Raw genomic sequence first — 27,835 nt, 5'->3', positions numbered from 1 at the left:
CGCTTTATGGAACCTTATAAAAGGGCTCTATAAAGCACTAAAAAAGGTTCTGCTATTGTTACAAGCCGAAGAACCCTTCTTTGGTACTATTTATAACCATTTTTCTTAAGATTGTACTAGCCTTCTGTTTGAGTCCATAGTTGACCTCAAGCTCCATTAGAAGAACACTCTTGCGAATGTTGAGGGTCTTCTGAAGTTCTTCAAAAGTAGCGTGAATTACTTCTTCTATTGAACTTTTCTGGTTGGTCAGCTGCTGCAGAATCTCGGACAAAACCTGAAGCGCAGAGTCAATTTCTGGAAGTCTAAAAAGAAAAACAGAGTATGAAAGATAATTTTAGATGTTTTGATGTAAACAGATGTTCTTTTAGTTACATATGAAATCTAAGCTTAAACTAGACTCACTAAAAGAGGGTGGGACATTTATTGCAGGTAATATGTGATCTTTCTTATCTTATCTTAATACAGCATGATAACCTGTCTTTTTAGTTACATAATTGAAATAAAATTGAAACAATTGAATTAATAAAAAAAAAACTAAAAAATGTCACTAAAACTAATAATGTGAGGTTCTGGTGACATTTGAATGGCAACATGAACAACAGCTCCTCGGAGAAAACAGCTTATTCGCCCCAATAAATCAACAAATATAGAAATGTTTGACTTTGTACAGTTTAAAGTCCGAGTAAAATGATAATAAAATATGTGTTCTGAGTTTGTCACACAACAGAAAAGTGTGTTATTAACCACCCAGGCAAATTTGAATGGAGAAAAAAAAACATCCAAGTAAATAAAATAAGTTAAAATAAATCTTGGAAAAATAAGAAGGACTCTCCGCTCTTAAATGCTGGGGGCATGTCTGCTGTTGGCGCTGAAGCCACGCCCACTGCCGTCGCTCAACCAACGTCGAGTCCCCAGCCCAATAGGCTATAGGTGAATAATGTGAATATGTTTTATTGAAGGATTTGCTTTCAAATGTGTGCGATATACTGAGGAAGAAACAGTATTGTGGTGAGGAGCCGGAAGGTGGCCGGAAGACTGTAGAGAGCATGCAGGTAAGACAGCTTTGTCTATTTGTAGTGGTTTTCTCTTGAGCTGATAAGGTAGATGCTGAGATTGCTGATAGGCAACTAGCCGGATGGATAATCTGTTCGTGCTCGTCTCAAATTTTTTTTATTAAACATTATTCACTGACGAACGTTGTGATGACAATTGTTGGCTAATTCTTGGTCTTGAGGCAGAACCAAAACAGAATTTCCTGTTTTATGTGGGGAGAGATGTTTTGGCCTTGCGGCTTTCCATAATCTCCCCGAGTATCGTCTATGTTTCGCGCCCTTTCATCTCATTTTCACCTGGTTATGTAGTTGATCCCCGCTGCCTGCAATTGGGTTCTTCCCCTTGCATAACTCATAACAGCGAGCGGTTTTATTGATTTGTTTATTGATTCGTGTTTCTAATCGCACTCAATTTAGTCACACAGACCTTAAAATGGCATGTCCGTTTATTCAGGAACCCGTAGATGAAGAAGCTGCATTAATTCGCAGAGATTTACATTTATGTCGGGAGAGAATTGTGAGGCACGGTTTGGACGTTTCATCTTAACTTTTTAAGGCCAGTTTAAGAATTTAACATTTCCCAATCAGGCATCCTACTAGCAAGAGCATTTTATTTCTTTATACTTTCCTGAATGAATGATGTTATTGTATTTCATATTTAGCTGCTGCCAAGTTTTTTTTATTGCAGAAGGATTGCACCTACATGAGAGCGAGAGAGAGAGAGATAGAAAGAGAGCGAGAGAGAGAGAGAGAGAGAGAGAGAGCGAGAGAGCGAGAGAGTTAAATATAATTCCCATTTTCACAGTTTCAACAAAATAAATATAAAAGTGATTGACATATAAACTTGCGCATTAACACGTGAAGCAATTTTCTCCCACACCAACTCTCTTTCTTTTGCTGCTGCGGCTGTGTTGCTCTTTTTTCTAAATATGTACGATTGTAACAGTAGGCCTACCTTCAATTCGATTGGCGAGAAATAAACAGAGCGCTTTTTGTCACGTGCCATTGACATGGTGAATTGCGCTATCTTCACTCAATTGATGATGGCTTTTCATGGCCATGCTGCACGCGCATAACCTAGGATGAACTTACTCAGAGTGGATTGAACTAACTCAAATCAGCTGGTCTGAAACTGAAAACTCAGAGTAGCGATTCTGTGAGTAAATCAACTCAAGAGTTCAGATTTTAACTCTGTGTTGGTTGAACTTCCTTATTGAAACGGGCCCCTGATGTGTTTGTATCCTTGCACTTGGTCTTAAGATAAGTGTATTTTATTATCATTACTTATCATTGTCGTTGCCAACTTATTTATTAAGATTCTAAACCAAAATTGATAGTTAATTTAATGTCGTTAGCATAGCATTAGTTTGCTTTCTGTTTACACTGTGGAATATCATCTTGCCTCTAGTTTGTCTTGTGTGCTAACTGTTTCTCTTTTTAAGCGTATATATAGAATTCATCAAGCAACCTTGGTAATGGGTTTACTATTTTTAGATGTTGAAATCATATCTACATTTGAATCTCTTTCATTGCACAACAAAAATAGATTTGCCCTTTGTAAACTTGCATTTTTGAAAAACTTTGGGGGGATAAAGTTGTGTTTATAAATAAGACTAAATGTGCAAAAATAAAAATTAATTGAATGGAAGTTTTTTTATTTCATAATTGCACATCAAAAGACATTCTAAGACACCCAACTACAGGATAATATTAAGATTATCATACCAGAGAACGCCTCTTACGTCATCTCACCAGAAAACAGAAGTAAACAAAGGGACATCGCAGTTAATTTCCCATGATCTATTGTTCCTATTATGAAAAAAGTGTAGTTCCACCATAGATGAAGGAAATGCAGCGGTTATGCAACAGGTCTAGAGTGTGTTTATTCTGTGTGTGTAACTGTACCATTTTAACTGTACTATGGCGTATCAGCGGTGAAAAAAAATGTTTCTGTAGCAAATAGTAGCAAGGGATTTATACGTTACTGTAGCAAAACTGTAGCGAGGTGTGTAACATTAAATCCTGGAATGATGTGTCTTTGTCGCTCTCTGAATGATTCTGTCTGTCAGTCCAAAGATGCGGGAACATATTTTGAGCAGGGGGTAGTTCTGACTGTGCTTTGGCCGAGCTGCTGAAGTTTAATGTTAATAAATAACGGAAGAAAACAATTGTCGCTGCCGAGAAGAAAGATGAATGCCAATGTGATTATAAGATACAGCATAAAAACAAACACAAATAAACGCATGTTATATGCGGTACATTTAAAACCAACGCGACTTCTTCCCAGCTCTTTTCCTTATCTATGCGGTTGTGGTATGTTTTTGAGGATACATTATAAAGACGGTCATGTTGTTGCCACAAGTTGTTCCTCCATCTCCACTGTCCAACGTACCCTTGAAGGAGCTTTTGCGGTCAACAATTTTAAAGGTCTGTCAGTCATCTCCGTCACCTTGCAGATGTGTCTCTCATTGTCTGTAGCGAAAGTACCAATGTCATCACCCCGATTTAAAATCCTAAATATCAAACATGTTTGATAAGATCGGGGCGGCTAAGATTTCTCTCGGAAGATCGGGAGGTGTAAGATTCAATCTGTGAACGCCTCACATTACGTGATAATCTGGGCTGGACCTCAGACCCAATCGTGGTTCTGGACCTGATTTTTTCAAAGATTCTCTGGAGGGGAAATTGGGGTAAAATCTGGCCGCGAATCCTGTAATCTGAGCCAGGTTTAAATCAGAATTGCTCTTCAAATCCGGTGAGGAATGGCTTCTATTGCTATTATTGTAACTTGAACCTCCTTTCATATGTTAAATTTAGCCTTCTCTGTTAGCTGCAAGGGTTTCATATGCGATAAATGCAGGGAAATATTTAGGCTGATAGAGAAGATTTTAGAATTAGAGAATCGCATCCAATCTTCATCTGAGGATAGTAAGAGTGTAAAGACCGTAGAAAACAGTTAGGATGCGAGCAACGTTAGCGCACACAGCTCAGTTCCGGTTGAAAATCCCCAGATAGTTATTCAAGCTGGCACAAGTGATGTTCGACTCTGTCAATCGGAGATCACCAAAGATAATATTAAAGAATTGTGTGAGCTTGCAAGCACAATGTCAGACACTTTAATATTCCCTGGCCCCCTCACTGCTTATCGTGGTGATGAGATTTATAGCAGATTATCATCACCAAATGGCTGGTTGTCTGAGTGGTGCCTGCAGAATGACATAGTTTTTAAAAATAACTGGAAGAGTTTTGAGGGCAGACCTGACCTGTTGAAACGAGACGATCTCCATCCCTCCTGGGATGGGGCTTCCCTCCTGTATAGAAATATAGCACAAAGTCTTAATAATGATAAAACTTGACTCTCTGGGGTCCAGGTCAGGGAAAAGATAGAATGCCTTAACCAACTGTCTGCTTGCCATCTCACGTCACAGAATACACAAAATGTACAACATGTAATACTCCCTTCTCCCAAACATCATAAAAAAGAGACTCTGTCTGTCCCCTGGATTAACAAACACAAAATAATGTGTAAACCTCTTGAAAGTAATTTAATAAACGTTAAACAAATCAAACATGAAGAAAATACAGATTATCAAGTGTTACAACTCAGATTAGATCTCTCTCTAATAAAGCACTTTTTGTTAACGATATGATAACAGATAATAAAATAGATATGCTTGTTTGACAGAAACATGGCTAAAACCAAATGATTATATTACTTTAAATGAATCTGTCCCCCAAGATTATTATTATAAACACGAGCCTCGTCTAAAAGGCAGAGGGGGAGGTTTTGTGCACTTTACAATAATTATTTTAGCATCTCCCTGAAGTCTAACTCTAAATACAATTCTTTTGAAGTCATGGTACTTCATGTATCAACACCTTATACTAATGACAAATTATTATTTAAATTTATTCTAGCTATTGTATATAGGCCTCCAGGACACCACACAGATTTTATTAAAGAATTTTGTGGGTTCTTATCAGAACTAGTACTGGCCGCAGATAGAGTCATTGTCGTTGGTGACTTTAACATCCATGTAGATAACAATACAGATGCCTTAGGAATGGCTTTCAAAGACACTCTTAACTCCATGGGCGTTAGTCAACACGTGTCAGGACCCACTCAACTTTGTTATGATACTTTAAATCCTTCAGCAGAGTGAAGACATTTCAGGTGTTCTCTAAAGAAAGCGGTCCGAAAAATGGAGCGCAACTTTAAGAAAACTAAATTAGAGATATTTCGTACAGCATGGAAGAATAGTACTCAAAAATACAGTTGAAAGAAAAAGTATGCAAACCCTTTGGTCTTACTTGGAATTCTTCATAAATTGGTCATAAAATGTGTTCTGATCTTCATCTAAGTTACAACAATAGAGAAACACAGTCTGCTTAAACTAATACCGCACAAACATTATACGTTTTCATGTTTTTATTGAACACAACATGTAAACATTCATAGTACAGGGTGGAAAAAGTATGTGAAACCCTAGGCTAATGACTTCTCCAAGAGCTAATTGGAGCCAGGAGTCAGCCAACCTGGAGTCCAATCAATGTGATGAGATTGGATGTGTTGATTAAAGCTGGCCTGTCCATTAAAAAACACACACCAGTTTTGAGTTTGCTGTTCTGAAGAAGCGTTGTCTGATGTGAACCATGCTGTAGTAGAGTAGGCGGGTCGAGACTGTGGTTTGAGTCCGGTGAGTAGTTGTGAATTAGCGCCAGCTGTGCGCACACCGGGCTCGAATCACGTAGGAGATAGGGAGCATATAAAAGGAACAAGTGACCGGACCGTCGATGAGAGAGGACCAGGCCCGAACATATGTTAAGTTTGTATTTGTATTTATATTTATGTTTATGTTTTATTCGCCGGCGGTCGTCCGTGAGGGGCCGCCGGCTGTTTTTATTTCTGTTATTAAATGTTTTGAATGTCTTCCGGTTCCCGACTTCTTCCTTCCATTTTATGGAGATGTGTATTACACATGCCTCGCACAAAAGAGCTCTCAGAAGACCTACGGTCAAGAATGATTGACTTACACAAAGCTGGAAAGGGCTACAAAAGTATATCTAAAAGCCTTGATGTCCATGTGTCCACGGTAAGACAGATTGTCTACAAATGGAGAAAGTTCAGCACTGTTGCTACACTCCCTAGGCATGGTCGTCCTGTAAAGATGACTGCAAGAGCACAGCGCAGAATGCTCAATGAGGTGAAGAAGAATCCTAGAGTGTCAGCTAAACACTTACAGAAATCTCTGGCACATGCTAGCCACTGCCGTTCCAAAAAAAACATTGCAGCACGTTTGAACTTTGCAAAAGAGCACCTGCATGTTCCAGAGCACTACTGGCAAAACATTCTGTGGACAGATGAAACCAAAATTGAGTTGTTTGGAAAGAACACACAACGCTATGTGTGGAGAACAAAAGGCACAGCACACCAACATGAAAACCTCATCCCAACTGTGAAATATGGTGGAGGGGGCATTATGGTTTGGGGCTGCTTTGCTGCATCAGGGCCTGGACGGATTACTGTCATCGATGGAAAAAAGAATTCCAAAGTTTATCAAGACATTTTGCAGGAAAACTTAAGACCATCTGTCCGCCAACTGAAGCTTAACAGAGGATGGATGATGCAACAGGACAACGACCCAAAGCATAGAAGTAAATCAACAACAGAATGGCTTCAATGGAAGAAAATACGCCTTCTGGAGTGGGCCAGTCAGAGTCCTGACCTCAACCCGATTGAGATGCTGTGGCATGACCTCAAGAGAGCGATTCACACCAGACATCCCAAGAATATTGCTGAACTGAAACACTTTTGTAAAGAGGAATGGTCCAAAATTTCTCCTGACCGTTGTGCAGGTCTGATCTGCAACTATAGGAAACGTTTGGTTGATGTTATTGCTGCCAAAGGAGGGTCAACCAGTTATTAAACCCAAAGGTTCACATACTTTTTCCACCATGCACTATGAATGTTTACATGTTGTGTTCAATAAAAACATGAAAAAGTATATTGTTTGTGCGGTATTAGTTTAAGCAGACTGTGTTTCTCTATTGTTGTGACTTAGATGAAGATCAGAACACATTTTATGACCAATTTTTGAAGAAATCCAAGTAAGCCCAAAGGGTTCACATACTTTTTCTTTCAACTGTACATGAAAGCCATAAAAATGTCTAGATCCGCCTACTTTTCATGACTAATAGAAAACCAGCACAACCCTACGTTTTTATTTAACATTGTGGCTAAATTAACAAAAAATAAATCATCAGCGACTTCAGATTCTGGATATCAGCATAACAGTGACGAATGTATGCACTACTTCACAAGTAAAATCCAAGATATTAGAGAAAAAATATCACAATGCAACCAGAAATGAAACCCGCTGAACAAACTTATTACAGCAACCCTAAGAAGAAAATGCAATTATTTTCTACCGTAAATCACGCTGAACTGTCTAAAATCATTGTGGCAAGGGGGCGTGGTTTAGTGACGTCTGTGCCGGGGAAGAGAGACACGGAAAAACTGTAAGCAAGTAGGTCATTGCAGATTAAGATCACCTGCGTCTCATTACAGTGATTTGTGAGGAGACAACTTAAAAGGCTCACAGTTCGGAGGAGAGTAGAGAGAGAGACGGACTGGGAGACGTGACCTGCAAGAAAGTGGACCGTATCCAGAGTGGAATCTTACTGACCAGATCCAGAAAAGTCAAAGAAATTTATGATAAATTTATGATAATTTATGATAAATTTATGATAATTTATGATAGTGATGTCTGTGCCTCCCCGGTTCTGTCAACCTTGCACTGGTTACCTATATCGCATTGACTTTAAGATATTGCTTATTACCTAAAAAGTCCTACATAGTTTAGCTCCGCAGTATTTGAGTATTTGTATTACAGTTCTTTACGTGCATTACGCTCTCAGGCATACTGTCAGTTGGTAATACCTAGAATTTCAAAATCAAGTGCAGGTGGTAGATCCTTTTCCTATCTAGCGCATATACTTTTGAATAGTCTTCCTTGCACTGTGCGGGAGGCAGAAACAGTCTGTCAGTTTAAATTTAGACTAAAGACGCATCTTTTTAATATTACATACACTACCCTTCCATAATATAAATCCTCTAAGGGTTTAGGTTGCATTAGTTAGATCAACTGGGACCAGTAATATTTCCAACAGCAACTGTTGTACTTGTTGCATCAAGTGCAGAACAGTACTCTACTCTCAGCCAGTCTTGTCTCATTGTTCCAAGGTTACCACAGCGAGCAGGATGCAGTTCATCCCCAGATCTGATGGCAGTGCGGAGAATGGGAAGCGGCAACCTGACAAGAGCTAGATAAAGAAGGACACGGTGACTTGACACGACTTAACTACAAAATTTCAAATGCTATTTGATTATTAATGATAATATTTATTTTTATTTAGGCTTGTTGTGCAAGCACTGTCGAGCTTGTCTAGAGGCAGCAGCTTTTGCCAGAGGGGAACTCCTGAGTTTTGTTTTCTCGATTGGAATTTTTGGTTCCTTGCCACCGTTTGCATACTGTATTGCACTATTTGCCTGGCCAGGGGGGCTGCTTAAGAATTTTAAAGTTTTACATAATTAACATTGCATACAGGAATTTATAGTCTGTTTCATATTTGACCTGTGTTTCTCTCTCCTTTATCTTAAATGTGTGCTTTCACTGTGTGTGTGTGCGTGTGTGCGTGTGTGCGTGTGTGCGTGCGTGCGTGCGTGCTTGCCTTGATTGAGTGTGACTAAAGAAGCTTTTGATTGTTGTTTCTTAAAACGGACAACCTCCTAAACTTATGTGGTAAGTCAAGAATATAATGTTTAGCCTAAACATAATATTTATTCATCTCTCAATAAATATCTCCTTTAATTCTCAATTTTGTGTTGAAATCTTTGATTATTTATTTAATGTACTACAGTATAAGTCTAAATAAAATAGCCGATTGTGATGTACAGTGCTGTTTTGAGTTTTATAACTGTTATGCTGTGCTTTATAAATATTTGATTAGAAAATTACTCCAATTATGCAATTTTATCTTTAATTACAGATAAATACAAATTAATGTAATCCTCCATATTAGGACTGTTTGCTCATGAGGACGTGCTCATCATGTCCCAGAAACGTTATTTGCGTGTAACAGTGGCTCTCGAAGGTAGTACATATGTATAATCGTTAGATGCGATGTGAATAATTTCAAGTAGACCCTCGTCCTCCACTACATTAACTGGCCTACATGCTGTAGCCACCCAATTAGCTAACGATGAGGTGAGTCTATTGCTTGTGGAGTTGTCCATCCGTCTCCGCTGAAAACAATCGAGTGTTGTCTGACTTTGGCGAGGGGGCAGAGACCTCTCTGCATCAGTTGTATGTTTTGCCATCAAGTGATATTTTAAACTCGACGTGCTGCGGTGATAACTTAATTCACATCGACAATAAATGCAGATAACTTTTATCTTGTCGACAGAACCATCAGACATCGTTTTATATATTAATTTTCCTTTTTCTTTCTCCATTTCTGTTTGCTGATGCATGTCCATTTCCTGAACTACGGGCAAGGCCAAGGGCCTACATCAAACGCAACATTTATAAAGTAAAGTAATAATTTATAACTTTATTACTTTACCTCTTCCGCAAACATGATTTCTTGTTCGAGTCTGATTGGTGTATCAGCGGTACCATCAGCGGTGGAGCTGAAGACAACATATCCCATCATTCCACGCATCTACGCTGCATCATCAAGCTACGGGATTTTTGTTGTTTTGATCTTGCACCCTCTAGCAGCGATTTCTACAAACTGTTCCTTTAATAGAAGAGGTGCACTGCTGGTATAAAATATATATGCAACAGCTCTCCTACGCAGGTACAAGATGGTGGAGCTAGTGCTATTGCTCATCTGAGTGATGCAGCAAGTTTAAAGGAGCCAGTCTTTGCTGTTTTTGAGGCTTTGATTATGTTTTTTGAGTGTTTAACAATGGATATTCATGTTTCTAATTAAAAAACGCTCCCGCCCATTCCATATCAGCGAGCTTCCGCTTCTTAGGCTGTTGTGATTGGTCGATGCCCCTCTCAGTACATGTGTATTCATAAACCTTGGCTTTGAGCAATAAATAGTAACAATGGCGTCAACTTAACTTTATCAGTTAAAAACATGAAAATCCATCGAAGTGTAATAGAGGTCTGCTAGTGCATGTGCAAACGTCAATCTTTGTAAGAGATCACAATTTTTTCCTACCATGGTGAGGGAAATGACACCGGACTGAATAGCGTCAGACCGGTTATATTCCATTCCATTTTCTACCGCTTATCCGAACTACCTCGGGTCACGGGGGAGCCTGTGCCTATCTCAGGAGTCATTGGGCATCAAGGCAGGATACACCCTGGATGGAGTGCCAACCCATCGCAGGGCACACACACTCACTCATTCACTCATTCACGCACTCACACCCTACGGACAATTTTTCCAGAGATGCCAATCAACCTACCATGCATGTCTTTGGACCAGGGGAGGAAACCGGAGTACCCGGAGGAAACCCCCACCGGTTATATTAATTAACAATATTAACAGAAGCGTTAGTTTTTCCTTTTTATATTGGACCAGAGTTGGATAATAAAACAAGCAGATTGACCAGGAGACATTTGCAAGCAGGACTTCAAAGGATGTTACATAGAAGTGTTTAAGAGGTAAGCGCACACACAAACAATATCAGTGTATTACTCAGAACAGCTTTCAAAGCAGATGTTAAAGTCTTAAAAGCTGTTATTTGACCGTTGGTTATCTAAGAATGTTTGTAGCTGTATTCTTATTACCAGCTGTAGGACTGTGGTGAAAGTGAAAGTGAAATAGCATGTAGCTTAGTAAAATGTTTACAATCTCTGATAACCAAACACTACTCCAGCGGCTCTTCCACTTCTCTAAGGAAGGCCTGGCCCATTTTTTTGCATATTCCTTCCGGCGGAGGTTATTAAAAGCACTCGGAATAGTGACATCATGTGCCTGGGAAGTAGAGGCCTGTAGTCCTATTCCAGCCATTCTCTGTAGTCCTTGAAAACCAAATTATGTTAAAGACAATTTCCCGTTCAATGCAGTTTGCATTGAACTTTGAGCTTTATCATTTTGCAGGTATTATTTATGCACTAACAGCAACATTAGAAACTAACTTAAGGTTGAAAAAAGCAATCGGAGGGAACGTGGCCTTTAACAAAAGTCCTGGAGGAGATAAGGGACTTTCTTAAAGACACTTACAGGGATCATATGACACGGCTAAAAATTATATTTTTGTTTGTTTTAGATGTAATTACATTTTTTTTGTAACTGATATAAGGTTCAAAGACACTGTATTTCCAACATACCGTGCATGTTTATATCTCTTCTTTGCCCTGCCTCTCGAAAACATACAGATTTTTTGCAAAGCTTATCCCTCTGAAAAGTGAGGTGTGCTGTGATTGGCCAGTTAACCTGTGCATCGTATTGGTCTAATACGGAAATGTGACGCCTCTTACCATATTTGGAACCTCAGGTTCCAAAGCAGTTGTGCTGTCAGGTACGCCCACCTTACTTGTGTATATATTTGAGCTGTCTTTGTCAAATCATATCACGAACTGACGTAGATTTGTGGGGGTGTGGTTTCACAAGACGATTCAAGCAGGTCTGGGTGAGCATTTGCTTTAAGATACAATGCATCTTTTGTTCCAGCACTTTAATTTTTTGAAATTGTATGTTTCTAATACATGCATGGGCAACTTAAACACACCAAAGAAACTGAAAAATACGTATTGTGCCAAATTACCTCTTTAAAATAATTTTGTTTATGTGCAGGACGCACCTGTTTTTGACAGAATTCAGCTGCTCCTGTAGGGAGGCCTTGTGTTGTTCGAGAACATCTTTGAGTGGGACCGTAGCATGTTTTGCATGTTCTCCACAGGTGCACTCCTCACACATGGCTGTCTCACATGGTGGACAGTAGAACTCCATTACCTGAGAGCAAAATTAAAAAATACTAAATTTCTTAACTTGCCATGTAAATCGGGTCAAACTGCAGAAGGAACAGCATACATTGCATATAATATATCCAGTTATACCAATGTCTCGGTTACGACTGTAACCTCTGTTCCCTGATGGATGACATGTTTTGTCGACAGAATGGGAACCTATCCTCTCCAAGACTTGAGAACCTATGCTCTCCGAGTGTAATTTCAAAAGGCCAATGAACTTGTCTCTGCCCCTAGCATACAGGTATAAAGGAAGATGATGTGCCCATTCATTCAGCTTTTGCTGAGGAACCTGGGATCGCTTCCCTGCAGCATATGGCAAAGAGTTGTGGCATGAGGGACACAACGTCTCGTTCCCTACATGAGTGAACAGAGGTTACAGTCGTCACCAAGATGTGACGTGCCCTGAGCCAGTGCCCACGAGGAGACACAAGAGATCTTGGGATCGGTACGCCAAGGTGATGTTGTCCATGGTCCAGTGCGCCAATCTCTGTTTGAAGACAGCTCTCCCCTTCTGCTGTCCTCCAAAACAGACAAAGAGCTGTTCAGAGCTTCAGAAGCTCTGAGTGCGGTCCAAGTAGAGGCGCAGGTCGCGAACTGGACACAACACTGAAGTGGTTGGGTCATCCTGCCCAGGGGGGAGCGCCTGCAAGTTCACCACCTGGTCCCTGAAGGGAGTGATGGGAACTTTGGGCGCGTAACCAGACTGGGGTCTCAGTACCACCTGGGAGTCGACCGGGCCGAACTCTTGGCACTCGGCCGAACTCTGTCCATGCGGGGAGACGCACGTGCTTTCCCTGAATGAGAGGAAGGAATCCTTCAAAGCAAGTCAAGCAGCCAGAAACTCCAGGCAATTTGTTGGCCATTGCAGGCAGGGATCTGTCCAGATCATGCTTGTTGCACACAGCACCCCAGCCGAGTAGGGAGGCGTCTGTAGTTACCACGATGCGCAGCAAAACCTCCCCGATTGGGACTCCACCCTGGAAATGGACATGTCTGTCCAAGGAGCTAGGGTGCAACGGCAGTGAGACGGCAGTTCCAGGCAATGATAAGAGTTGCTCTGCGCTGGGAAGAGCCCATTGAGCGGTAGTGTTTGCAGTAATGTTATTTTAAATACATTGATGCGCAAAACCTCTTTAAGAAGCTTGTTGATGAACAGTAAACAAAGAACAACTGTAAGCATTTTATATTATTCTGTCAGGGATTTGAGCTGAAGAACCCAGACGCAGGCAGACGCAGGCAGACGCGGGGATTCATGGGTTAATCGAAGGTTTATTGATAAACATAAAACAGGAACAAAACAAAGACCCACGATGGGGTATAACTAAACAAACAGAAAACAGGTTGAAGACTAACTGACTATTAACCGAACCTAACAACACAGGACTTGAACTAAAACTTACTAGGATTAGACAGCAGTGACAAAAACAGGAACAAGGATTTTCAAGGGGATACAGAACGTCAGATTTCCAGGAACAGGACAAGATACAGGCACAAGAGACAATCCACGAGCAAAGGACAAAAGACTTGAGGATCATTTAAAGGGGAGACAGACAAAAGATAATAAACAAGGAATAGGTGATGTGTGTTAAACACTAAGGGAAACACCGACGAGACACGAGAAAGCACATGGCAAGCCAATATATAAACAAAGCCATGTCTTCTCACACAAAACCCAAGGCTATGCCATGTCTCCACAGCAAAACAAAGAATAAACATGACATGATGGTGGAATCTTGACATTATTCAATGCACCAAAAATTTTGAAGTAGATTTTTGCTTAAAGAGAATAACATGAGTAAAATAAAGAGAATTGCAATAAAATAATTTTTAATCTGTTTTTAAAGTGTTTTTTATGTTATGCCATCAGAACCGAACCGAAAACCGTGGGTGAAACACTGGGGTAGGTATTGAACCGTGTGCTAACTGTATTGTTGCATCCCGATTCCTCATGTACTTCCGGACAAAATTACAAGTGGGCGATGTGCAGCTTGACCCTGCGCTCACAACCCAGAAACCAGGAATCCAGCCGCGAGCCTAATGGGGATGGCGGTGCAGCGCACTGCGGCCTGGCAAAGCATGGCTGACATCTCTGCATCAGCCTCCTCTTTTGCCCAACCGCCGGTGGGCAGGAGCTCCAGAGAATCCTCAGCATCAGATGCCAAAAGGCAGCTCTCCGATCTCTCTGCACTGCATGCTATATGATGGTCCGCAAAGCCGTGGCTGGCAGAGCGACATCCTTGGGAACCCTCATATCACTCGCCGAAGCAGTCGTCCTCACCGAGGCGGCAGTCAATTTCGTACAGTAAGCAGACGGAGACTCAGAGAGAACATAGCCAGCCGTTACCGCAACACCTTAACCAACATGTTCTCGCAGACGGAGCATGTCGGGTAGACAAATGCAACCTGTGCATGCTTGGAGCCCCAAGCATGCGATATAAGTATCATGATTGTTGATGAAAGAGTCGCAGTTGCCATCAGACAACGCACGCTGTGGGAGAGCATGGAAATTTGCTCTTAGACTACGGTGACTCGCTGCCAAAATGCCCAGGGGATCTCTGTTGAAAATAGAAGGGACAGCTCCGCTGCGCGCGTCGTAGATCCAGCAGATATTCTCAAAGAGAAAAAATGCTCAGCATACAACAATAATGCCTTGAAGGTTCTGAAGAACCAATCTGAATGAATGGGCACTCTATCTTCCTTTATACCCGTATGCATGGGGGAGACTCATTATCCAAGTTCATTGCCTTTTGAAATTCCTCAGGGAGAGGATAGGTTCTCAAGTTCAAACACCATTCAGTCGACACAACGTCGAGAGACCGACAGAAAGGGAACCCACAACAATACTTTACATCATGCTTGCTAGCTTGGAAAAACTTTCTTACCAAACTGCTGAAGAATATGACAAGAATGCCAAATGTGAGGTTTGTTTTTGTTTTTACTTGCCTGAAGGAAAATATTTCTTGACAAACATATTTGTGTTCTAATGATTAATGTGTAATTGACCTTGTGGGGTTTTATCGTATGTTGTGTTACTGTGCAAGTCTTACATTTCCTCCATGATTGGGACAAGAAAGTAGTTGTCCAGTGGTCACTATGTTGATAGTCTCTGTGCAGTCCTCGCCTAGGTTAGTGTCTGAGCTTCTCTTAAGCACCTCCATCAAGTTGGTAATGTAGAAGTTGCTCTGGAGTGCCGCCACACCCTTCTCCGGCAGGATGGAGGTCTGACGGCACACCGGGCAGGACAGAGTCAAACTGTGGGCGGGTATGTAGTTCTGTAGACACCTGGAGCAGGGCAAATGGGTTATAAAAATGAGGACCTCAGTGGTGGTAACTGTAAAATCAACAGCATTTCCAGGCATCGTACAGTATATAAAACATACCTCTTTTTCTGCATGCTTTGCTTACAAAACAAATACATAAGAATCTGAGCAATATAAGAGAGCATCAGGATGTAAGTACCTTTCACAGAAGGTGTGAAGACAGGGGAGGACTTTGGGGTTGTTGTACCTATCCAGACAGATGCTGCAAATCAAGAATTGTTTGTCGATCTGACGTACCATAGGGCTGGGGAGGGTAGAAGCTTCAGTGGCCATCCTAACACTGTCTCAGCCAGCACCCTGTTGAAATTAGTAAAGCAGAGGATTTACCGTATATAAAATGCATGGCAATTATAAAAGAGAAATGCAGGGTAGATGTTTTCTGGGAAAGGCCAACAAGATACATTTCTAGTCTGAGGACAAGCACAAAAACAATAGTGCAAAATGCAATGGAAAAGTTTTTGTCAATATACTGCAATCCTACTTTTATTCATTTTTGTAATTTGAATTTATTTTGGATATGTTTGTGCAAACCACGGTTCAACCTCCGCCAAGTAACATGGCATCATGCAACTTCAAAAAAATGTTACATATCTGGTATACTCTGCCAATAAATAAATAAATACGTAAAGACCTCAAATAAGTCAGGATTAAGGCTTCCTACAAACTAGAGAAAGCTCGAAAATATTAAAAATAAGGTCTGTATTTAATTAAATCAACCTGGTAATACTTGGATTGCAGAAAAGTGCAAAAATTGGATTGCAGAAAATGCAACAATTTAAAGCACATTGGGTTGGTGATTTTTATAGCCTGAAGCTAAAGAATTAATTTTATTTTATTACATTTTATATTATATTTTATATTGTTATCTTTATCAGGTTTGTAGACCTCTGAGAGTTGTGTTCTACAGGACTTCTAAGAAAAGAAATAATACTTTCACTAAATATTTCATTAGGCTTTTATTACATTGCATATGATGCAGAAAGCAGACCCAGGAAAACACAACTTGAACTTAAACAAAATGGATAGTACAGTTGATGCTGGGTTTAATTATTGTTTGGAAATGTGTTGTTTTATTGTTACCACATCAAAATTATTAAGAACAGGTACACATGACTGGAATGGTGAGAAATCATTTACTATGTTTCACATCAGTGTGGATGGGCAATTACTAGTGGCTTGCCAGTAAGGATACATGGGTTGTGCATTCATTATTGTAGTAGTGCATTATGGAAGTGAATGAGTGCATGCTATAGTGTACACAATGGTGTAATGTCAACTACAAATAGTTGTCTCCATAAAAAGTATATAATTATATAAAAAATATAATTTAAATCATTATTTTTTGCACAATACTTGGCACCAAATACCAGGTGGTGAAGTTTTAGATTTAAGAACAGAAAGACACTTTTAATTCTTTTTTATTTCTTGTTTAATCATTTAATGCAGCAGTGCATTCCGGGGTATGTCAATGTTCCCCTGGTGAAAACCATTTGCGTTACAGACATTGTCCAAAATGGCAAAAATGCAAGATATGCATTTCATCACATTGTGTACCCTAGTAATTTAACCTTACTACTTAACAACTTCTAAAAGAAAATGACTGGTGGCCTCAGGCCGTATAGTTTTGACAAGAAATTGTATAGAAAACATCAACACACTGGATCTGCGATTAAGACATTAGACATGGTTCACATGACATTTTCAGAGCAGATTAGTTTGCAATGTAGGGCATGTCAAAACTGCAGATCAGTGAGATGCAGAAAAGCAGGACACACTGATAGTCGAGCACCCAAGGGCATCCCCTCCATTTTTCTGCTTTAAAATAGCTAATCTTGGACCACATCTCCATAGAAACAGCATTTAATGTAAGGTGGTTGTGAATATCTGAATCAGAGCATAAAAATGTATTTTTTCACATAGTGTAATTCAGAGCATAAGAAGGATGACCTTCCACGTAAAGCAGCTACCTACATCATGTATTTAAAGATGCATTAATTTCCACATAAGGATAACACATTCAAAGTTTAACTTGCCACAGATTCATTCAATTAACAGGTCCATAGTTTTTGTTATTGATCCACTGAGTTACATGTGTTTTTTTTAAAACTTGACAATCATAAAAATCAAGTTCACAGAGGCAAGCAGTAAAACATGGAAACAAGAACACACAAGCATAAATAGCCTTTTAACTGGTATTTGCACAACAAAGAAGACTGACATTACATCAAGTAAATCAAGAATAAAATTATGTAAAAATAAGAATATGTAAAAATGTAGATGTGTAGTAGATTCACAGACAATTATTTGATACTGTGTGAACCTGAAACATAAAAATATCTTTATCACTTGTTGGGAGTTTTCAATCAATGCAACTGACATGGCGCTACGACCTTGTAGCCCAAAAGTTTCCAATAACCATAGCCTTCAATTGGGAAAAAAAAAAATCCATGCAACATGAAATTTATGATACTTCTCAAACCTACACCATGCTAAAACACACCACGTCTCTTGTATAATATAAGACATCTGGTAAGACATCCCTGTGACAATACAGAGTGCATTATAAACATGAAAATTGGTCTTTTACTAAAAAGTAACTTTTACAAAAGTAGACAGAATATATTTTAGAAAACACAGCTTTACTGCGATCTAACAATGAGCAACAGAAAAAACTATTTTTCTGTAATGCAAAGCCAAACTTCAAGATCAAATTTAATCAAGAACAGATTCTCTTGCAGCATCATCCATCTTTTCCATCAGAACATCTTTTTACTAAAATTCCACATGTTGATACTTATAAATTCTGTGTTGACAAGCAGAGAGGATATTTAAGGATTGCCAAGCAAAAAAGAGAGATAATAAATATCAAACTAGCATGCTGAATTATTGGATCTGACAGTACTGTGCGTTTACTCACTCTCTCAGGGTCCTCAATAAAGCAACATTATTTTGTCCACTCACAACATTATTCATCAGTTCGCTTTGTAACACTCACTCTTTTGTCAACTCTTAGTCCTTCCTCTCCAACTCTCTAAATGCTAACTCACTGCAGCATGCTCAGCAAAGCATTGTGGGATTGTGATGTAATTCCTGAGAGTTTTGTAGAGAAGGTGATGGTGGGGGGATGATGGCAGATGCTGCCCACACGGGTCAGTTTCTCAGCCAATGGGACATTAGAAGATTAGACAGAGCACTTCTGCAGAAGAAAAAAGGGTGTATCTTATAGAGAGAGAGAGCGAGCAAGCGAGAGACAGAGCAATCCAATGAAACACATGCTTCTGTCAGCACACATCATCAGTGCTGACTCACAGTAAGGCAAAGCATGAACGCTTGGTCAATATAAATGAATTTAATAATAGAGAGCAACAATCAAGATATTATATGATTGTTTATAATTTTTATTACAGTTAATAATGTTATTGCTCACAAGAACTACATAGCCTATAGCATCATGCACAAAACAAGAAACGATGATAAGCCACACCAGGGCCAAAGTTTTTTTTTCAAAGCATTTTGCTCATCCGTGATTCCGTGTATATTTGCATCATAAATCAGGTTCAGTTGTTATACTATACCATATAATATGCAAATGTATGGTTTTCACAGCAGTATTAGGAATTGCTGTATCACAGAAAGCCTGGAATCCCATAATTCACACAGATTCACATAATTTTAAGATGCCCTGTCACGTACATAATTTTACTATGCTTTCTATTCAATACTATCACCTCAATTAATGGCAACTTTTTTGACTATTGCTAAATTAAAGGAGACATGAATTAAAATCACAATTTTAACCTGAGCTTTTGTTATATAAGAGGGAATCATATTCACGAGAACTGAAAACGCCCTTTTAACTTAGATTACATCTGTTATTGATATTGACAGGCCCAGTGAACGGCATGTTCTGGAATGAACCAATCTATGACGACATTGATAGGTGGAACACCACCTCCACAGAAAGAATATCAACGACTACTTCTGTAGCCCCGCCCACTAGTTCGCGCATGACAATTCTGAAGAAACACAAGTGGCGGGGAACCAGGTAGAGCGAGCAAGCAATAAACAACTTGCAAATTGACCGGCATGCAAATGTCATTCGCCAAATCTCATTGGCCTTTTCTATAGTAGTCAGAGTTGATCGGTTCTCAAGGGCGAAACCCATCTGTCGTTCTCGACACAACGTCTCGTTCCCTCCGTCAGGGAACTGAGGTTACATACGTAACCAAGACGTTATCCAATCAAAGCGGTGGGCGTTTACTTATTAAGTCTTCAAAACCGAGCATTTGTAGAGCTGGCCTTAAACCCGGTTAGGAAATAGCCTATTACTTATTGATTTTGATGTTTTTGAATGTAAAAATCATGCAAACGTCATAAGTAGACCTCATACAACAGTATAAAACATTAAACAACCCCAGTTCATCACACCTTTAAGCAAATATTCCTCCCCCAAACAAGATCTGTCTGGACCAAAAAGGTAAATAGTAATAAAAGTGACTGACCACAGTTTTAACAGATCCTTTTTCTCTGACATATACCTCTTATCCAGATACTACAGTAGGGATTATAACCTTTAACCATCAATTTATCTGGGGAACGATAAAAATAGAAAGAAAACAACACAGAAACACAGTTAGTACGAGTGTCAAAATACAAATGCATACATTTTGGCAAACACTTCTGTCGGTTTACTCACTATTCTAAATTATAGACAAATCCTAGTTTCTTCAGGATACAGCCAGCAAAGCATTACTCCCAAACATCCAGTCCACCTCCGCTTTGCTGTGTTGTTCTACAGCGACAGTCCATCCAACCACTGTGCTCCTCAAACAACTGAACTCAGCATCTTTGTTTATGACCTGACCTGGCAAAACTCCACATTAACGTTACACAACTGGACTGATGACTAACACTGTGAGCACATCAATCCAACCAACAAAAGCAGAAACAATGGTGACTGAATATTTCTGCTCTACCGTATGTTCAAGTCAAATCTATACATCTATACATTAATAAATACCTAATTATTGATATAAATAAACAGTAGTAATAAATAATAACGAAGCCTTTTAACTTATTTACGATACAGCATAGCCTAGAGTATATATCCACTATACTGCTTTAATTGACCAGTGTCTAAGATTAAGGAGGCTCAATTGATGGAAATAAATATACAGTAGCCAGCCTTGTGGAGGGGCAGTTCTTTTCCTCAAAAAGTGAACCTTTTTGTAGTTTACCCCCACATTTATTATTTAATTTTGAGGTTCAAATACTTGTATGCTCTAACACTGGGTTAACACCAAACGTGAATTAAATGTTTTGCGCGTGTGAATTACAGACAAAATGCAAAGACGCGAATAGATGCAAACTTGCGGCAGGCGATGCGAATGATGCGAATCGGGCCGCACGTCTTCCTCAAAGTTTGAAAATATTTGTCAGATCGCGTCATTCACGCGAAAATAACGAACTTTTCCCGCGAGTAATAAAGAGCGATTTTTCGTTACATAAAAAATACCTATTTAATGAGAAGCCTACAAAGCAGCGGCAGCAAAATTATACTACAGCACTAAAGTATAATCTTAAAAGAATAACCATGAAAATAAAATCATATAATTAACAACAAAATTAATTTTCTCACACAGATCTTCCTCACCTTCTATCTTGCATTGACACTAAACATAATATAAGCCACTACCTTCTGGTATGTGTGTGCACACATCATTACATTATTTATCATTTTTTTCTGAGTATGCATATCTAAAAGTGTGTGGTTTGCAGGCCAAGACGCCAAAATGATCTTGTTTGTGAGCAGCATCTCTTAACTCTCTAGTACTGCACAATTTCCATCTGAAATAGCCAGACTGACAGGTTGAATACAGTGCACACCTGTTTTGTACCTAATAAGCGATTCTGGCAGTTGCATGGGGCCTCCGAGGCCACTAGGGGCCTCTGCCGTGCGTGAAAATGTAATTTACTTGCTCGTTGTGTCAGTGTCATTCATCATGTGCGTTAGTTTTAAACTGTGCAAAGATTAAGAAGGAAAAGGTGGCACTATCAGTCTGGTGCCAAGAAGAGGAAGAAGAGGAAAGAAGATGAGAAAAGAGAGGATTGAGAAAAGGGTAAGTGTTCAATTAAAAATGTCAATTTTAACAAGACACTGTAAATAAAACATTGTTGAAAATAAGCTGTGTGTACTTGTAAAAGTTCTGTACAAGGACTATCCACTCAGTAAACATACTAAATGGAATTTTACTTTAAAATAAAATATGCTTAATGTGTATTGTGAGGGTTAGTGTGGAAGGGGACAGAATAATTTAAACAATGTGTGTGTGTCGTGTGTTTGTCTCCGTGCATCCGTGTGTGTGCGTGCACGTGGGTGTGTTTTGCACCTTAGTGTCACGTTTGAAGTATTTTCTAAAGAATAAATTTAGAGCTGGTGAAAATGCAGGTCAGTTAAATAACTTTCTTATAGATCTCAAATGCAACTAAAATAGCCTTTTTATATTAACAATACTACATGTACAAAGCTTTATTAGTAAAACATATTATAAAAAATATAAAGATTAACACAAAAATACTAAATTATCATAATGAGCGATCAAATTTACTTCTGTTTTTCCATCTCTTTTGTGCAGCAGCTGCCTCCGCCTCACATGACAGTCTTGGCCCTGTCTCAGCCTACATTGGCCTTGCTTCCGGCTAATTTGTTGCCTCCACCACATCCTCCAGTGTCCTTAGAATTTTTATTTAAAAGATTAATTTACTAATTCACAAATACAGTAAAACTGACTGTAGTGTATGTTATTACTTTTGATGTTCTGCTTGTAACCTCTTTCTTTTGAATAAACTGATTGCACACTTTAAGCTTTCTGAGTTATGTTGTGTGTGTTTACAAATCAGAACTTACATTATGCATTTGGCAGATGCTTTTTTCCAAAGTGAGTTAAATTAATTACATTATACTATACATTCTGTGTATGTCAATCCCTGGGATCAAACCCATGGTCTCGGTGTTGCTAGAACCATGCTCTAACCACTGAGCTACAGGAACTCTGTAAAGGGATAATATTGTGTTGTTAATTTGACATTGTCAGATTGTCAGTGTAATATAATCTGTGTAAGGTTAGTATGTTGTGTACATTAGATGATGGAGGGCCTCATTTTGTCATCAGTTTAGGGCCCCCAAAATGCTAGGGCCGGCCCTGGTTGAATATGATGCCAGGTTACCAAAAGCTGCCATTATCACAACCATGTGTGAATGTATGCTGGCATCTTAGTCTAAAAATATAGCAGAGTGATCTTTAGAGTTAAAAGTTTTGAGTGATTAGATTAGATTATTAGATTCAACTTTATTGTCATTACACATATACAAGTACAATGTAACGAAATGTAGTTTAGGTCTAACCAGAAGTGCAATTAGAAAGTGCAGGATATACAGTGTGAATAAATACAGAATACAATATTAGGAAAATACTATACAATGGGCATGTACTATGAAAATATATTAGGAGAATAAACAACACCAGTGAGATCTGTAGAAACTGCTGATAATCGTTGGGGAATACAAAAAAACACATACCCATATCACAGCGGCATAGTTTCCTTGAATAGACGTCAGTGCACAATCTGCAAGCGAAGATAAACTCTTTCCAGACATGCAGGAAGGGTGCAGATCAGTGAAATTACAATGAATCATCCCAGTACGAAAAAACTAGTTTTGTTTAAATATGTTAACGTATGCTGATGGCCATACATATCATGATAGGATTTAAGTTCTGTGGTTATTGTAGGTATTATTCTTCACTGATGTGCTATTCCTGATAATCAAATGAAAAAAGTATGACAGGCAATTGGTAAAACAAGGTTATAGGTCCAGAATGTTGGCAATACATTTATACAGTATATATTAGGTAGTATAAAGTAGCCCGTGAGCTGACTAACGTTACATATTCTGCCATACAGTAGATTGCAGTCAGATAAGCTCAAGTAGGTGTCGACACAAATGCTTTCTTGATTCTTGTGGGATTTTTTAATAACAAAACGCCAATAAATAAGTTGCAAAGTTGCAAAACCTAAATACGCCAGCACGGGAATTTAAGTTACAAACCATATAAAATATGAATAGGATTTAGTGCAAAAAAGTTCAGGGTGTAAATAAATAAGTGTCGGTGGCACGCAGAAGATTATAACATTTTTCCATAAAATCTTAAATCATCGTTAGACAAGTCTTCCGTTTTCTCTATAACGACTGTAAAATACTTACGTGCTCTCCATGATTGTTGTCTGCTCAAGCCGCCAATTCCAACAAATACAACAGTCCGTTTTTCGCAGTATGTCCACATAATAGTTTCCTATAAGGAATCGTGAGGTGAGGATCACAGAAACTCTCATCGCAGTCGGTTGCTGTCAAAAGCAAACGGGAGGAGCCTAATATAGTGACCAATCAGAGCGCTCCACTGAATGTAAGGATGTACGTTGTGTTATTGAGGAATTTTGGCTTGTTTTTTGTTTGTTTGTTTCTGCCTAATACTTGTGACGAAATACCAAAAGCTGTCTTTAACCAACTATTAACTAAGTGCTACATTAACCAAGAAGATTTTTGGAGGAATGCTAATAACCAGATAGATTTTGCCCCCTTTTGACTACCAAAGCCAATAGCATAAATACATTGGTAGTCAAAAGTGTCAGTGAACTGTTTGCTGTCCAACATTCTTCAAAATGACCTCTTTTGTGTTCAAAAGAACAAAAATGATAACGTAATTTTTCCTACTATTGGGAGTCAAAGGGGGGCAAGATCATTTTGGTTATAAGCATTCTTCCAAATATCTTTCTCTGTGTTCATCATAACAAATATGTGTAAATGTAAAACGTAAGAGTCAAGAGCTCAACTAAAGTGAACACCGATCACAATAATGTCAAATTATCAAATTAATCTTGTGTTCATTGTCAAAAAGGGGTTTTGTAGATGTTTGTTATTTGGTCAATAATAGCAATAGATGTGATCTCCTGTTTCTGAACATTTGTAGGTCAATTAAAGCTTGGCAGAATAAGTCATATTTATTGTTTAATTTTTCAATATTTATCATCCATAATAAGTAGATGAACTGTTGTTGGTTATATAAACTAATATAACTACATTTTTAGAAGTAATTAATATTGAGAAATATTAGGTAGAATTTATCTAATATATGTTAGTGTGTCATGACTTATACCTTATAAATTTAGGTACTCTTTACATAAAAACATATAATAAAATCTAGTTATTCCGTGCAAATTCTTTTTCAAATTTATTAAGTAGATTCAGTAAGTTTGCATGTAGTTTACTTTGCTACCTAATATATGTGAGTAAAATTTTACTGATTTGCATGGGTAATATTTACTAATCCTCAAGAATATTTTCTTCAGTGTGTAGGCTAATGTTGTTCTGTATTTAAACAGCAAAATTGCATGTTGTCTAGCTAAGGAATATATTCATTTAATCATTTTATTAGCCAATCCTCTAAACTGTTAATCACCCCCTTAGCACCCCCAAGAAAATCGCCCTGGCGCCGCCCCTGCTGGCGCGTGTGTAATAGTTCTCAGTTCTGATGTCGATCCCTTATGGGAGATCCCATAGAAGATGCCGGGAGTTTTTACCTGATGATAAACATTTATTTAGAATGCATATTTAATTGCTACTGGCATATAAAGAAAATATGTTAAAATTACTTTTGATTCAATTTAGAATACAGTAAACCGAGGCAGAACAATGTATGTTCAGCTTGGTTCACCACTTTTAACAACTTATAATGATATCATAAGACCCGGTTTATATATAGATAGTAAGTCCTATGTTTGTGGTTCATCACCGTAGTAAAAATACAAATCACAAAAACAGCACTGGCACCCCTTGGGGACCAATGCTCTTCTCAGTCTATACAAACAACTGCACCTTTATATACCATATGAACTACTTTCAAGTAGGGTTGTCACTGTACCAAAAACATATCTTACAATATAATACCTTATGAAATATCAAGATATCAAGTTGTATTACGATGCTGTTTCATGTTCATAATTAAAATCTACAAAACAAACCAAAATTCCTTAATACACAAATCTAAACGAAACATGTATTAAGTAAACTGTATTATACTTCACACTTCAATATTTGTAGTATTAACTGTAGTAATTGGATACATTTTAGTGAATTTTTATAAAGGAAAATGATAGGTTTACTTAAAATGTGGCTAAAACGGCCAGTAGGTGGTGGCAATTTTTTGTGTCAGTGAAAGCCTCCTGTTTGCAGATGATCTGGAACTGCTGTCACCCTCAAAAGAGGGACTACAGCAACATCTAGACACCCTGCAGACTTTCTGTCAAACATGGGCCCTATCAGTTAACCTTAAAAAGAATAAAATCATGATATTCCAAAAAAGGATCAGTAGCCAAAACCAACATCAAACAACTAGAAAACATGTCCTTAGAACACACCCAAAACGACACATATCTTGAACATCAGCAACACTGGAAACTAAACAAGGCTGTGAATGACCTGAGAAAGAAGGCATGAAGAGCCTTTTACGGCAACAAAAAAATTATCAAAATTGACATCCCAACTGAAATCTGGCTGAAAATAATCCAATCAATTATAGAACTGATCGCGCTGTATGAATGTGAGGATTGGGGCCCTCTCACCAACCAAGAATTTACCAAATGGGACAAATAGAGACTCTGCAAACAGAAATGTGTAAAAACATCCTACGGGTAGAGCGAAAAACTCCAAACGATGCCTGCAGAGCAGAATTAGGACAAATTCCTCTAAAAATTTAAATGAAAAAAAGAGCAATAAAATTTAAGAACATACCTTAAGAACAGCGATACAAAGATACTCCATCACAAAGCCTTAAAGGAGCCAGTCTTTGATGTTTTTGAACCTTTGATTATGTTTTTTGGGTGTTTAACAATAGATGTTCATGTTTCTAATAAAAAAAGTATGTTTCACATATTTGAAGTCTATTGTGCACCGCTGTCCCTCTTCTAACAAAACAACTAGATTTTTTCTGGTCTATATAAAGTTCCTTCCTTTCGAAACGCTCTGATTGGTAGAGCTGACCCGGTCTGTCGTGATTGGTTTCCCGTTAAGAGTGTGTGTGTTAAGATGTCCCACCCATACCATATCAGCAAGGTTCCGCTTCTCAGGCTGTTGTGATTGGTCGGTTTCCCTCTCAGTACACGTGTTTTCATAAACTTTGGCTTTTAGCAATAAACAGTAACAATGGCGTCAACTTCACTTTATCTGTTAAAAACATGAAAATCCATTGAAGAACAGCTTTCACAGCTGATGTTAAAGTCATGGAAGCTGTTATTTGATCGTTGGTTATCTTAGAATGTGTGTAGCTGAATTCTTATTACCAGCTGTGGGACTGTGATGAAAGTGAAAGCGCGCAGCACTGTTAAATGTTTACAATATCTGATAACCGAACACTATACTCAAGCGGTTCTTCCACTTCTCCATTTTTTTGCGTATTCCCTTGGGCAAAGGTTTTTAAAAGCACTCGGAATGGTGACATCATGTACACAGGAAGTAGAGGGCTGTAGTCCGATTCCAGCCGTTCTCTTAAGTCCTTGAAAAGCGAATTCTGTTAGACAATAGATAATAGACACGACAATATCTCGCTTGGCACTGAACTTTGAGCTTTATCATTTTGCAGGTATTATTTATGCTCTAACAGCAACATTACACACTAACTTAAGGTTGAAAAATGCGATCGCGGGGAACGTGGCCTTTAAGCCATCTAGAGCTGAACCCAGGGAGAAGCCCCTTCATCCAATCAGAACTAACTCTACAACCAAAAACATGCCTAACCGAACCCCAAACCCAGCCAGACTAAACTAAATGATAAAAACACAAAAAGAGAAATATTTCAAACACTGGACAGAAGCAACAGCTCAGCAAAGTAAATTGGAATGCTATCTGTCATTAAACAGAGAATATAAACTGGCAGAATGCCATATAATACATCAGACCCTAAACTAAAGAAAGTCTTGCACATGTACAGACTCGGTGATCACTAGCTTACTGTAGAAACGTGCAGGCACAGACAGACATGGACACCAAGAGAAGACCGACTGTGTCCACACTGCACACAGAATAAAGTGGAAACAGAGCTGTACTTTTTAATCTCATGTCCAAACTACACACAGCAGAGAAACATTCTTCCCCCAGTTTACAAACTTTCACAAAGACTGTTGGCAATTTCAACAAAAGGAGAAGATTTCATACATAGGCTATATGTGAATGAGTAGAATTAGATTAACATCAAAAATATATATAATATAAAACTAAAATGTCATTTAAAATAAGTTATATTTTTATTTTAAAGTAAAACAAATATGTATGTTTATGCAATATGTAGCTTTATAAGATATATGCTATTTTTTATATTTTATTCATTTATAGAAAAACAGATCAAAATGTGACAAAATA

General features: G+C 38.6%; 1 protein-coding gene across 8 annotated transcripts in view; it reads right to left on the bottom strand.

Annotated features, from left to right (window-relative positions):
- The window catches only part of trim2a (tripartite motif containing 2a), a 46,310-nt gene extending 22,431 nt beyond the window's left edge, over window positions 1–23,879 (bottom strand). The window contains exons 1-10 of one of the 8 annotated variants that reach the window (XM_056770726.1): window positions 23,630–23,879; window positions 22,946–23,183; window positions 22,506–22,644; window positions 22,274–22,418; window positions 21,975–22,099; window positions 18,362–18,562; window positions 15,506–15,663; window positions 15,094–15,328; window positions 11,878–12,029; window positions 122–302 (exon numbers count right to left, since the gene is read on the bottom strand). In XM_056770726.1, coding sequence (XP_056626704.1) covers window positions 122–302; window positions 11,878–12,029; window positions 15,094–15,328; window positions 15,506–15,639 — 702 coding nt within the window. In that variant the 5' untranslated portion in view covers window positions 15,640–15,663; window positions 18,362–18,562; window positions 21,975–22,099; ... (2 more) ...; window positions 22,946–23,183; window positions 23,630–23,879. Of the gene's footprint in view, window positions 1–121; window positions 303–11,877; window positions 12,030–15,093; window positions 15,329–15,505; window positions 15,664–18,361; window positions 18,563–19,904; window positions 19,956–20,062; window positions 21,952–21,974; window positions 22,100–22,273; window positions 22,419–22,505; window positions 23,184–23,629 lie in introns of those variants that run through there. The other 7 variants (XM_056770716.1, XM_056770743.1, XM_056770733.1 and 4 more) reach the window with 7 other exon arrangements.
- Between the last annotated feature and the right edge of the window lie 3,956 nt (window positions 23,880–27,835).

Source organism: Triplophysa dalaica, chromosome 2 (genome assembly GCF_015846415.1).
Source record: "Triplophysa dalaica isolate WHDGS20190420 chromosome 2, ASM1584641v1, whole genome shotgun sequence".
NCBI classification, from domain to species: Eukaryota; Metazoa; Chordata; class Actinopteri; order Cypriniformes; family Nemacheilidae; genus Triplophysa; species Triplophysa dalaica.
The sequence above is the reverse complement of the archived record's forward strand: the minus strand, read 5'-3'. Positions and strand labels throughout refer to the sequence as shown.